The sequence below is a fragment of the Microtus pennsylvanicus genome, chromosome 11 (assembly GCF_037038515.1).
Source record: "Microtus pennsylvanicus isolate mMicPen1 chromosome 11, mMicPen1.hap1, whole genome shotgun sequence".
NCBI lineage: Eukaryota > Metazoa > Chordata > Mammalia > Rodentia > Cricetidae > Microtus > Microtus pennsylvanicus.
The window spans coordinates 98888990-98903597 of NC_134589.1; the positions used below are offsets into that span (position 1 = coordinate 98888990).

Genomic DNA, 14608 nt, shown 5'->3' on the forward strand with positions numbered 1-14608 from the left:
GCTGTTCTTCCAGAAGTTCAATTTCTAGTGTCCACACAGTGGCTCACAGCTGTCTGTAACTATAGTCTCAGTATCTGATACCCTGTTCTAGTGTGCACACATGCAGAAAAAATACTCATATTCATAAAATATATAGTAGATAATAGGTAGATAGATAGATAGATAGATAGATAGATAGATAGATAGATAGATAGATAGATAGATGATAGATAGATAGATAGATAGATAGATAGATAGATAGATAGATAGATAACAACGAACAACAACAAAATGAATGAGCCGGGCATAATGGTGCACTGTCAGGAGTCATGCCATGGGACCAACAAACAGCTATGGAATTCATAGGACATGACCGAGCAATCAGGAAAGTCACACCTGAGTGAGCCTTGGAGAGGCAGAACCTGGAGGACTATGTGTCCTAAGGACCTCATGCTGTTATTAAGCATAGCGCTGGTTGTTATCTTCATGGTCACCATGTCCTTCATAATCTATGAGTTGTACAAAAACTCTCAGGGGGGTTCTAGTTCCTCTCTGGGCCATGTTACTGGTACTTACAATAATAGTGATTGACTTTTTCCAAGCATTGCTTCTGGAACAGATTAGTGATCCAAACACCACCATTAGAAAGAATTTCGACATGTAGATTGTTAGTAAAGTTATGTTAAGATGTTTTTGTCAATGACTTTGAGGTAGAAAATCTTAGGGAACAATTTTGGGGAGACCAGGGCAACCTGGCCACACATAATGGGGACCAGACCATGTGGAGCCCATGGCAGCCTGGCCACACATGGGGTCCAGGCTCTACAGCTACCATGGCAGGCAGCGCCAGCTTCCAGGAAAAGCAATAAGCTGACACCACCCAGGGAGGTCCAGCATCTAAAGGGAAGTACCGTGTAACATGAGGGCCAGGCTCATTGGGGTTTCTGTCCTGCCCAGTCTCCCAGCCCTTTAGTCCCAGAGAAAATCACACAGAGATCTCCATAAGTTATAAAACTGATTGGCCCATTAGCTCAGGCTTCTTATTAGCTCTTGTAGCTTATATTAACCCATTGTTCTTATCTATGCTAGCCACATGAAGATGAGCTTGCTTCAGTGGATTGGGGAGGGAGTGGGCGTGGCTTGTCTCTTAAAGGGACAGAGTTTTTTTCTTTTCCATCTCTCTCTTGAAGAGGAAGTTTCTGTCTCTCCCTTTTCCCTACTTCTTCCCTTCCATTTCTCTCTCTCTCTCTCTCTCTCTCTCTCTCTCTCTCTCTCTCTCTCTCTCTCTCCCCTTGTCAGCTTCTTCCCTTCCCTTCCATAACCTACTAAGTAAATATCTAACCTCACTCTGCATGGTGTGCCTAACCGTGTCTCTTGCCCACCACATGGCTCCCTGCCCTGAACCAGCCACCTTCAGAGACCTGCAGCATGGTCTCATGGCATGCCCATCTGTCTGTGGCTCCTCATGGGACTGGCTGCCCCATCAAGGTCTCTCCCACACCACACCTGCCTGGGACTCCCTGCCTGGGACTCAGGGCCCGCTGCAGCCACTTGAGGAACTGTGCTGTCCCTGCCTGGGACTGGCTGCTTTTGGGACCCACTGCCCACTGCCTGCCTCCACTTCAGAGACCTGCTTTTCACCTGCGGCATGGTCTCGGGACCCGCTTCCCACTACAGCCACTTGGGAATTCACAGCATTTTACTTAATCCATTACAGTGGGTATGCACCCTGAGGACTTAACATAGAACAGACTGATTTGTTTTCACATGTAAAAGTTTAGATTTGTGATTCTTTCAAGATTTTTTTTAAGATTACCTTTTGAGATAAATAATAAAAGGATTGATCTTTCCTTTATAACAGCAAAATGTAGCCTGCCAGTAAAAGAACTGGCTGAGAAAAATATCTTGCATGCTTAGACTTTGTTAATCTATAACAAATTGCTTGGTCTTGAATGTATGGGTTTTCTTAGAGATAATTTGGTTTTTGACTGTAACATGTGAAGTGTTAATCATGTAAGGTATTTTACATGCAGGTTTTAACTTGTTTTTATTGGAATCATTCACCTGAAAAATAGAATGTAACAACATTGCAATTTTTATATTGCTGAGAGATTTTACTGTGGTATATAAGCTGCAAAGGAAAAAAATAAAGGTAAGAAGGAGGAAAACATCAGGATAGAAGAACAGAACAGAAAAAGTATAGAATAGGACAAAGCACCAGAAAGAATAATAAAATTCATAATTGAGCTTTGACCTTCAGAAAGTCCTTGTGTGTCTGTCTGTGGTCTGTTGGAACCTCCAGCTCTCCCCTGCAAGATCCAGAAAACCCTGTTCCAGTCTTTCTCCAAACCCTGCCCACTCAGAGAGGAAAGGCACCCAAGGCCCAGTTCCACATTTTGGCAACTCTAAAGTTGCCAGTTGCCCAAGTCCCCACCTGAAGTGTTCAGCTTTTGACCATACTTGGGCACAAACCCAGTTTGCAGAAGACATGTGATCACCCTTTGCCAACAACCTATAATGTCTCCCTGCTTTCCTCTGTGGGAGCCGTTTCTCAGGCACTGACTGGAGATCCTGCCTTGGAGTTGTTTGATCAAATAAACCTGTTATGCTTTTTCCATTCAGCTTGATCTGACTTACTGTGTCAGTAGATAAACCTTTTATGGAGGTGGTTGATTTTTGAGACAGAATCTGGCTATATTGCTATGGCTATCCTAAAAATCATTTTGTAGACCAGATTGGTTTTGAACTTCTCTGTCCTCCTGTCTCTGCCTCCCAAGTGCTATGATTTTAAGCATGACTTTCTTGAGCTTTAGATTTGCACAGAGAAAGGACTGGGGTAAAGAATTGAATTTCCTCTCTGTCATCATAAGATTTGATTTGATTGATCACCTCATTTCTGGTTAAAGTGTTATGGTAAAAATAAAACGGCGCCATTCCCGGAGTGGCTGCAGTGGGCAGCAGGCCTCACGGGCCATGAAGGCAGCAGGTCCCAGGCAGGGAGCCATGCAGTGGGTGAGAGACCTCAGTCGAGCAGCCAGTCCCACGAGGAGCCATAGCTCCGGTGGGTGAGAGACAGACTGATAGGCACGCAATGCAGAGTGAGGTTGGATATTTATTCAGTGGGTTATGGAAGGGAAGGGGAGAGGGAGTAAGGGAAGGAGGGGGAAGAACAGAGAGAGAGAGAGAGAGAGAGAGAGAGAGAGAGAGAGAGAGAGGAGGAAATGGAGAGAGGCAGAAGCTGCCTCTTCGAGGGAGAGATGGAAAAGAGAGGGGACTCAGGCTGGAAGCTGAACATCAGCTTGCCTTGGGAGGCTGGGAGGGAGTAGACATGGCTTGTCTCTTAAAGGGACAGAGCAAACCGTTACAACCATACACTTCAGACACAGGATTCAGGTGATTGTATCTGACCCGAAAAACTCCTCCGTAAGGGTCATCTTTCATACTACTAGTGCTATGTAAGCTGCCAAGAGGGGGAAGAAATTTCTACACCTACCTAGCTGTGATGCCTTAGAAGCACAACAATATCCAGCATGGCAAGACATCTCTAAATGGGTAATAGTGGCATTCACTGCTTGGCAATAACCAACAGCTTAGTTTAGGACAGATCAGCCTTTCCATCTCAAATTGAAGGCACAGTAAAGCGACTGCTGGGCTGTCTCTCAGGTGACAAAGAAGAGCAGGCAGTGGGAGAAGCCTTGTCAGTTTTAAGGGGGTAGGTAGCAACTGGAGGAGTACGGGTCACAACAGCCTGGGAATTACTACAGACTGGGTTAATTAGGAATTAGTTGCCCTTGCCCAAGATAGTTGAGCACTAGGGTGGTGTCTTAGTTAGGGTTTTATAGCTGTGAAGAGACACCATGACCACAACTCTTTAACTTTTATGATCTGTGACAATGTGGAAAAAAAATAAGAACACAACTCCAACATCAACAAAACCTTTTATGTGGGTACTGAATAAATATGAACTTGAGGTCAGAAGCCTTGGCTGGATTCTTCAACAGCTTTCCGTCTCCTGAGTTGCTAGGATTAGTTACAGTCATAAGTAACTGATGGTAACACCTGGCTTTGATGGGTAATTTTTACTTTTTGTTTGTTTGAGACAGGGTTTCTCTGTAGCTTTGGAGCCTGCCCTTGAGCTCACTCTGTAGCTCAGGCTGGCCAAGAACTCATGGAGAGTCACCTGTCTCTGCCTCCTGAGTGCTGGGATTAAAGGCGTGCACCACCACTGCCCGGCGATTTTACTTTTTGGTTTTTTTTTTGTTTTTTTTTTTTTTTTGTTTTTTTCGAGGCAGGGTTTCTCTGTGGCTTTGGAGCCTGTCCTGGAACTAGCTCTGTAGACCAGGCTGGTCTCGAACTCACAGAGATCCGCCTGCCTCTGCCTCCCGAGTGCTGGGATTAAAGGCATGCACCACCATCGCCCGGCTGCGATTTTACATTTTTGAAACAAGGTCTCTCACGTATCCCAAGCTGCCCTGGAACTTGCTATGTGGCCATGGATAAGCTTGAATTTCTTTTAATGTATCCTCTACCTCTCAAGTGTTAGGATTATGAACAAGCGTCACCACGGCACATGACATGTTATTCCTCTTTTCATGTCTGCAACCCTTTTATCTGTCGATGATCCACAACTAGTAACAATTTTGAGTCTTCGGGTGGAGAGCGGTGTTCCCGTAACACTCGAGAAGTGAGCACTTCCCTCCTGCGCAACGGTATGTGTAGTTTCTGGATCCCGCTCCTGCGGCATTAAGAGTTCCAACTGCCATCCTGGACAGATTAGCAAGCAATGGCATTCTGCTGAGTATCCACCCGATTGACAGCAAGACTCACCCCATCCCAGCCCAGGGTTCTCCTCGGCCTGAAGCCGACGCTGCGGGCTTTGCACACTCTGCGCATGCGTACTAACATCCAACGCCTCTTCCTAGCCACGAGGCCTGACGGGATTTCCGGTGGCCACCATTATCCTAACTGCCAGAGGCTTTGGGCACCGCTTCTGGTGTACGGTCCGGGGCGCCCATTGTGCGGTCCAGCGTTCCCGTTGTGCGTCCGGGGCTCCCGTTGTGTAGCGCTCGCAGGTGGGTGGGGTGGACTTGGCTGTTGTGTGGTGTCGCAGGCCTCGGCCTGGGCCACACCTGCGCCACTGCCGCCCGTGTGTGACCCGTGTGTGGCCTGTGCCTCCCTACTCCTAGAAAAACTCTCTTTGACATATCCCCTTCTTTTTCTAGGAAACCCAGCAGAGTCGGGCTCTCAGCTTGTTGTGTCTCCACCTATACACTCAGTGGAGGTAAGAGGAAACACTATTTCTCAGTTAATTGTTTAAAAAAACTCACAACTTCCTTTTAGTTCATTGTAACTCAATCTGCAAAATAAGTAGGTTTGATTAACATGGTTGTACTTTTATTTCCTGAGTTCAGGTTGTAACCCCTTCCCATCTCCCCCTTCCCTTTCTGGCCTCCTCCGTTTCCCTTTCAGACGTTACCAATTTCTTTCTTTCTTTTTTTTTTCTCAAGACAGGGTTTCTCTGTAGCTTTGTTGCCTGTCCTGGAACTAGCTCTTGTAGACCAGGCTGGCCTCAAACTCCCAGAGATCCGTCTGCCTCTGCCTCCCGAGTGCTGGGATTAAAGGCGTGCGCCACCACCGCCCAGCAAGACGTTACCAATTCCTGCTCCTCTACTTCGGCAACGCTAGAATTACAAATCCTACGGCTGGTTTACACAACGCTGTGCTTGGACCTAGGGCAGCCTGTATGCCATACGGCTATCCACCTGAGCTACATCCCCAGCCCTGTTTACAGATGGAAACAGTGATAGTCCCTTGTTCTTTATTAGAAAGTCTCTTCTTTGATAGTTATAGTGTTTGGGGCTTTGCACCTGGTTTAGAAATCTAGTTACAAGTTTCTGAACAATTCAGGATATCGTATCTTCCCATAGGGCCAGAGGTGTGACTCAGGTTCTGTCCCTGGGGCCATTCATTAAGAGTACTGCAGTTTCGGGCCTTTGCTTTACACGAGGTTGATTTTGTGGCTCCTAGGGCCCCTGACTTCAGTGCTCTCCAGAGTTTGTTAATACCTAACTAGTTGCCAGCCTCATCTTTGAAAGATGTGATCACCATGCCTTTGGGATCAGCAGGAGTCTGACAAGATACAAGTCAGAGATGACAACTCTTCATGGTTTTGATACGTAGTAGGATCTGTCAAGTGGCTGATACGGTCATTCCCATTGGTCAGATAAAATGTTAAGGAACACAGTTGAAGAGCTGCTAGAGGCTTACAGAGCTGAGCTTTAGGGTGAGCAGAGCTAACCAACGGAGGCATAGCACCTTCAAGGTGAGATGGACAAGGCTGGAGTTCCCATCAGTCCTACGTGCTTAGTGGTCAGATAGCATGTCACTGGTACTGGCACCATGGCGGTGTTGAGTCTTAATGGGATCCAATAGAAGGCTTTTGTTGATGTCATGTGTCCAGTATGTTTGGGGTCTGGTTTTCATTTGCTTTGTTTTGTTTTTGAGAAGGTTTTATTACACCCTCGTGCCCATATGGTTCCAATGTGCTTTGTTTCCTTTGAGTAGTTATCAGTGTGTGCTTCTTGGTTGGTGGTATCTTTGTGTCCAAAGGAGATGCCTCTGAGGCTGCACTCAGATGGAATCTCTCAAGGCAAGGAACAAGCTGAAAATCACTGTTTTACATGAACTCAAATACCAGACAGCATATAAACTGTCTTCCATAGGGAGGCAAGAAGATCCCTAGTTAAAGGCTACCTTTACCTGCTTAGAGAATTTAAGGTCATACCAGCTTTACGAGACCCTCTCACAAGTAATCCTAAACAGTAAGAGTGATACAATGACTAAATTTATGTTTGTTTCAAAATAGACCCTTGAGCCAGGCCTAGTGGCATGTACTTTTAATCCCACCTATCAGTCAGAAGGCAGAAAGCAGGCAGATGTCTCTGAGTTCAGTGCCAGCCTGGTCAGCATACTTAGCAAGTTCCAGGCTAGCCAGTGCTATATAGTAAGTCTCTCATACATATACTTCTACCTCCCAAGGGCTGTGATTACATATAGGCACTATATACCAAGCTCTTAATTCCACTTAATCCTTTTGTTTTTTTCCTCACTCAAGTCTCAGCCTGATCTGGAGCTCCTGATCTTCCTGTCTCTACTTTCCACATGCTGGGATTACAGACTTTAGACACCAAATCAGCATAGGAAATAATATTTAGGTGATGAGAAACTGTGGCGGAGGCAGCTGTTACAAAGGAAAACATTTAATTGGTGGTTTGCATACAGTTTCAGAGGCTTAGTCCATTATCATCATGGCAGGGAGCATGGCAGCATGCAGGCAGGAGCTGGAGAAGCAGTTGAGCACTAGAACCTGATCCACAGGAGGTGTGGTGGGGGATGGGGGATAAGAGGGGGAGGGGAAAGACTGAGCTTTTGAAAACTCAGACCACCCTCAGTGATACACTTCCCCCAACAAGGCCACACACTTCCTAATCTTTTTCAAAATAGTGCCACTCCCTGGTGACTAAGCTCATTCAGTGCTGAGCTTGTGGGGGGAAGGGAACATTCTTAGTCAAACCACTTCAGATGGCACATTAGGGGAGTCTACGGTTGGTATGTAAGTCACCCCCCCCCCCCCCCCCCCGGTGTTAAAAGCTGGGAAATGCATACAAGTTTTCAAAGATAAAATAGGTCATGAGTTCAATGTGTGGGAAAATTATTTATGTGAAGAGACCTTTGTAATGGAGAATTTCAGCTGTTCTGTCTCCTTTAACTTTTATTTTTAGATTTATTTTTGTGTGTATGAGTGCTTGTATGTATGTATGTGTACCATGTGTGTGCCTGATCTAAAGAGGGCATCCATCCCTTGCAACTGATGTTACAGATGTGTGTCGGCTGCTGTGAACTGATACACATGCTAGGAACTGGACTGGGGTCCTCTGGAAGAATACATACTCTCATCTCCAGCTCTCTGTCTCTGTTTTTAAACTGTCTTTTACATTAGTAAAATATTTTTTTCTTTTGATAACAAAAAAAAGCTTCTCTTTCTCACTTTCTTTTTTCCAAGACAGGGTCTAACTTTGTAGCTCTCACTGGCTAGATGACTGAGATCTTGCTGTGTAGACGAGGCTGGACTTGAACTTGGTAGAAATTGAACTGTTCCCATGACTATCTCCTCAGTACTGAGATTGACAATATGCACTATCATGTCTGGCTCATCTTTGCTTTTGTAGCAGACCTGAATTATTCAAATTAAATGATTGCATTATCAAAATTAGGGTTTTTTTGTTTTTTGTCTTTGATCTAGCTAAATATTTTAAAAAACTATTTTTGGTGCAAGAAATTAAAAAAAAAGAAAGATAGTTGATAATTTTAGCAAAAGAAATTAAATTTCCAGCAAACATTTATACCCACATGTGCATGGCACTGCTGTTTGAGGAAGGATTTAAAATGTCATAAATATGTGGTTACAAATCTTTAACCCATGAGGCTTGAGACTGTTACTTAGGTCAGTCTTAACAATATATTTCTGCCAACTCTTTGATGTAGGAAGAAAATTACTTAGTGAAACCTTTTCCCAATTATTAAATTCTTTTTTTTTTTTAAATGTGTAGCCCAGGCTGGCCTCGAACTCGTGATCCTCCTGCCTCTGCCTCCTTCAGCAAATCCTACCGGCGTGCGCCACCACAACCGGCTATTAAATTCTTTGATGGAATGAATCAGCTAATTGAGCAGCTTCTTTCCCTTCCCTACACTCTCTGTTTTGTTTTTCTGGTGGGTTTTTGTTTTGTTTTTTTAGACAGGGTCACGTATAGTTCAGATCGACCTTGAGAACTGTATGTTCAATTATTGGTTGAATTCTTGGTGGAATTTTTTGGTGCTTAACCCCCATTTCTAGATCAACTGTTGTGATTGTTTCACTTGCTTTTCCTCTTGAATGCCTCTTTTTGTTTTGTTTCAAAACAGGGTTTCTCTTTGTAACAACTCTGGCTGTCCTGAAATCTGTCTTGTAGACCAGGCTGGCCTCGAACTCACAGAGATCCTGCCTCTGCCTCCCGAGTGCTGGGATCAAAGGCATGAGCCACCATGCCCAGGTACCATCATCCATTTTTGTTAATGACTATACGTTTTTGCCTTTCTCTCTCACACAGTCTGTGCCTGTCTGACTTTTCTTCACCATGGCTTCTCACAAGACATTCAGGATCAAGCGAGTCCTGGCTAAGAAACAAAAGCAAAATCGTCCCATTCCACAATGGATTCAGATGAGAACTGGCAATAAAATCATGTACAACTCCAAGAGGAGACACTGGAGACGAACCAAACTGGGTCTCTAAGGAGCCATGTGTATTGATGCTGTTTGAAGGTCATCGTTAACTTACTGCATCAAGTTTAAAACCTTACCATTGTCTGGATATCTGAGTGTGTTTATTGGGGATATGAGTTTTTTCTTTGTTTCTGTGCTCTGATAGGTTCATTCAATAGTTCAGTAATAAATATGTGAAACCTTTTGTTTGGAAGAAAAATATTTGCTTGTGTGTTACAACTTACTTTGGTGGTTCTGGGGTTCAAACCAGGACTTTTGCATAATAGAGAAATATTCTATCATTGAACTACATCTCTAGCTCTTGTTTGGGAAGTTGAGTATTGAGACCTGTCCAGACTGTCTTCAAACTCATGATCCTTCTTCCTCAGCCTTGTGAATGCTCCGAGGACTCCAGCAAGACTAAGTGACAGAAGCTGTAGAAACTTTATCGAGACTCACTTTGTCAGTCATTTCACATGAGTGTTGAAATTAGATGTTTTTCAACCAATAATTGCTCTCTGATCCTTAATATGTGTCTCATTTAACAAATGATATAAAGTGGCTGTTGTCACATCTTTATTCCCAGCACACAGGAGGCAGAGGCAGGCGGATCTCTGAGTTCAAGGCTAGCCTGGCCTACAAAGCCAGTTCCGGGCCAGCTAGGGCTACAAATGAAAATGAGGCTGTCTCTGAAACTGGACTTAAATCCTTTAGCACATTTCTGCGTTTCCCTGCTTCCGGTGCTCTTCAATGCCTCAGTGATTTCTCGCAGTTTTCCCCAGGTGGTGGCCCGCCGTGATGTGCAGCGGTCAGCCTGCTGTCTCCTGGAAGGCTTTCTGGTGCCTGTGCATTGCCTCCGTTAGACAGGTGCAGACTGTGTGTGTCTTTAAGGGTTGATGACCTAAATGCCTCTGGACTGAGAATCTGGACACAGTGGTTGACTGACACCTGTGGGTGCTTCTGACGTGGGAGCCACACACCAAACCTGGTTATTGTCACTTCCAGACTGCAGGGAACTGACCTTTGGCCCTCATCCTTCCCCACAGGTTCTCCTTTTTTGTCCTGTTGTTAGGAGACCACTGAGAGATCTGAATAAGTCAAATGATAGGGAGTCTTGACCTCCCAATTTGTTTGAGCTTTTAAAGGCAAAACCTCAGTTGTATGACATACTCAGAAAGACAGCTGTGAACGGCTGCCGCAAGCAAGCATCGTTTACAGAAGCAGAAAGACAGCAGTTAGGCCATCAGGCTGGTCTTGAAACCTTTAGATCAGGGACATTGTATAGAAATTTATGACGGTCTATGTGACCAGTGACCAATTTACACAAGATAATTTTTGTTTTTTAAAAAAATGTTTTGACAAGACACACATAACTATAGCTGACTAACCCCTACGCTATTCTAAGTGTTGCAAGTTGGATGGAAAACTATTCTGGCAATTGGGAGAAAATGAATATCACAAAGTCACTCATAAGTGTAGCAGCTTACAGCCCAGCTCCTGGGCAAGGTTTCCCCAATGTAAGGACTCTATCCTGGCAGGGGAGGGTTTCCCCTGGTCAGGTCCCCCGAGTGTAACAACTCTTTAGAAACTTTCCCTAGTGAACATGTTAGAATCCTGCTCCACTCTCCTTGTCATGCTCAGCCCAGGCTCCTTCCCTGCCCCAGCAAAAGAAGGTCTCAGTCAAAGCTCGTTCAAGAAATGTATTGGGAGAGAGGAATCCAGGAGAGTGGAGTGATCGCCTCTGCCAGGGTGGAAAAAGGCAGCAGCAAACTGAACAGGCACAGGGCTTATATAGGGCTTCTTAGGGGTGGAGTTCTAACAGGGTGAAGATTTCCAGGATGGCAATTGATCAGATTTCAATCCCCTTGATCTTGGGCAAGCTCAGATCAGCTAGATTTCCTGCTCAGGGATTGGTTGGTTTTGTGCTCAGTTGATCAAGGTGGTTTGGTTCTGGTTTCAGGGCTGAAGTGTGTTTCTTTCACTGGTCCTTCTTAGCCTTTTGGCTCCAGTTTCAGGCACAGGGTGTTTTTCTCTCACTGGCTCTGGTTACAGGGCCAAGGAACGTTTCTTTAGCTCTGGTCTAAGTGTGTTCCTTTGGCTGGCCCTTTTCCCCTACACTATATAACCGCAAGAACCCTATGCCATGTATGTACTGCCTCTCCTATCGAATGACTGCGACTCAGAGTTGTTCTGATTGAAGGGACGATTCTGCTTCTGGAGATGCTTTTCTTCTATTCCCAAGTTGCCTCCATCAACCTCATAATTACAAATAAGCATGCTCTGTTATAATACAAGTTTTATTTATCAAAATAGGTGGTCAGCCCTGGACTGTATTTTACAACATGGAAGACCTTACCAATCTTTTACACCTTCCTGTCAATACTATAGCTACAAATATTCTCCATCTGGCCAGTCTCACTGTACTCAGTTTTCTCCACCTGCCTGTTCTAAAGTCACTTATAAAATAATCACTCTGAGGCTTAATATTAATTACATATTCTTTGGAGTATTTGCTCGGGCTTCTTATTAACTCTTACATCTTAAATTCACTCATTTCTATTATTTTATATTTTACCACAAGGCTTGTGCTTCTTGGGCAGCTTCATGGCTTCTGTCTTACTCTGCTTTTTCTTCCTGCACTGTTTAGTTTTCCAGCCCAGCTATCTTCTGCCCTGCCATAGGCCAAAGCAGCTTCTTTACTAATCATTGGTAATAAAACATATTCACAGCAGACAGATGGGAAATCCCCTCATTACAATATTTCCTAAGTTGTGTCTTTTGGTGTAAATACTGCCTATCAAGAATTTCATAACAAGCAATTCTAATAGCCAGTTATTATCTGGTAATATGAGCTTTTCCCGAGGAGATGTAAACAAAAGCCTTCTCACTCTACAGAGGGCACCAGCAACGAAAACAAACATCCCCTTAGTTGGAATTACTTACAAAAGCACACGTGACTTTGAGGCATCTTCACCACTAAAGAAAAAACAAAACCACCTTTCCCAGCAACTGTCAACTGTCAAGATTCTTACAGTGGAGTGGGGCCTTGTAAGCTCTCCCTGCCCCCACCAACTGTTATTAACTGCCATATATCTTCAGGAAGGGAAGGAGCCTCATGAGTCGTTCTTCCCAGTCAACTGTTAACTGTGTCTTGAGAAGGAGTTTGGCCTTGTGAACTGGCCCCACGTCATACAGGCTTTTCTGCATGGCTACAGTCATGTCAGACCTGGAGGACAGTATATGGAATAGTAAGAAGCATTAAACATTTCACTGTAATACAGAGATCCATTATGGCAAGTTATTAAATAAAGGCTTGTATTTCTGGATATACCTGGTTTATCTAGGGCAAGTGTTCAGATCAGTCTATCCCTTTGATAAAAAGACAGTTAGCTTTACTTAGCTGCTTAGAATTCTCTCAGTCAATACACCCCAAAGAATGCTAGTGAGATGGCTCAGTGAGTAAAGAAAGGCACGTATTTCAAAAGCCTGTTGACCGGAATTGGATCCCTAAAACTCTACAAAACCATTCTCTGACTCCAGAGCAGGTATCATGTGGCACATGTACTCACCTCCTTCCACTACCTCACAAAAATAAAAGTTTCCCACAAAAACAGGACATACGTATAAACACGATTAAATATACTACATATTATATATTCATATATGAAGAGATTTAGAAATAATTGGCTTACGTGGTTATGGGGACTGTCAAATTTACAGATTTATAGATTCAAACAAATGGATGCTGTGAGCTAGGTGTAGTGGCTGGTGCACACCTTTAACCCAGCACTTGGGAGGCAGAGATGGATGTATCTCTGTGGATTTGAGGCCAGCCTGGTCTACACAATGGGTTCCAAGACAGTTTGAGCTACACAATGAGACACTGACTTAAAAAAAAAAAAGACTAAAAATACAAAACCAAAAATGGATGCTGTGGTCTTGTGAACTTTGTACAGCAGTCTAGCAACTTGGATTCTTTTTTTGTTTGTTTGTTTGTTTGTTTGTTTTTGTTTGTCGAGACGGGGTTTCTCTGTAGCTTTGGTACCCATCCCGGAACTAGCTCTTTTTTTTTTTTTGATTTTTTTTTGATTTTTTGAGACGGGGTTTCTCCGTAGCTTTTGGTTCCTGTCCTGGAACTAGCTCTTGTAGACCAGGCTGGCCTCGAACTCCCAGAGACCCGCCTGCCTCTGCCTCCCGAGTGTTGGGATTAAAGGCGTGCGCCACCACCGCCTGGCTAAGCCTAGCAACTTGGAAACTCACCAGAAGTCCCACTCCTGTAAGAGGAGACTGCTCATTCTTTTCCTGGCCACCCGCCCAGGAATAATCACAGAGAAACTATATTAATTACAACACTGGCCAATAGCTTATGCATCTTTCTAGCTAACTCGTACATCTTAAATCAACCTATTTTTATTAATCTGTGAATCACCACGAGGCTGTGGCCTACAGGTAAGTTTCTGGCTGTCGTCTTTCTCCTTCAGCAGCTACATGGCATATCTGACTCTACCTATTCTCTCTCCATATCTCTGTTCAGATTTCCTAGCTGGCTTTACTTAGCCATTGGCCAGCTTCTTTTATAACCAATGGTAATAAGACAGAGGAGAATCCCATATCGCACTTCTCTGGGGAAACTGTTTCTGTCCTGAAAGCCTTGAATTGATTGGTTGAGTGTCACCCACATTATTGAGGACCACCTTTTGATGTCAGAAGAGATGATGACCATAGGTTGTAAGTCTATATAATACTTCCATAATAGTATCTGGACACTATAATCTTGTTAGCATAAAATTAACCATAAGTCATACTTTATTTCTATCCTATCATTTAATGTATTATTCATACAAGCCTTTGTAAGCTGGTAACATAAGTTACTGCTGGAACATGAAATTATAATTTAATATAATAATAATAATCATACATTGTGTTAGTCACTGTTCAGCTGTTGTGAAAAAGACATGACCAAGGCAACTCTTACAAAAGGAAGCATTTAGCTGGGCGGTGGTGGCTCATGCCTTTAATCCCAGCACTCGGGAGGCAGAGGCAGGCGGATCTCTGTGAGTTCGAGACCAGCCTGGTGTATAAGAGCTAGTTCCAGGACAGGCTCCAAAGCTGCAGAGAAACCCTGTCTCGAAAAAAACCAAAAAAAAAAAAAGTACAAAAGGAAGCATTTAATTGGGGGCTTGCTTACAGTTTCTGAGGGTGAGTCCATGATCATTATGGGAAGAAGACAGGCATGGAGCAGTAGCTGAGAGTTTTATATCCTGATCCATAGGCAGACAACAGACCTGGGTCTGCCATGGGCTTTTGGAATATCAAAGCCCACCTCCAGTG

The 14608-nt window shown here is 44.1% G+C and overlaps 1 protein-coding gene across 1 annotated transcript; it reads left to right on the forward strand.

The window, feature by feature from the left end:
• The first annotated feature begins 9152 nt into the window (after positions 1-9152).
• On the forward strand, positions 9153-9308 carry LOC142859567 (large ribosomal subunit protein eL39-like). Its single transcript, XM_075989734.1, has one exon. The coding sequence runs from the start codon at positions 9153-9155 to the stop codon at positions 9306-9308; it is 156 nt and encodes a 51-aa protein (XP_075845849.1).
• The last annotated feature ends 5300 nt before the right edge of the window (positions 9309-14608 follow it).

Bases quoted from the DNA above. Each gene is read 5' to 3' on its own strand.
- LOC142859567 (XM_075989734.1), top strand. From the start codon at position 9,153: ATGGCTTCTCACAAGACATTCAGGATCAAGCGAGTCCTGGCTAAGAAA.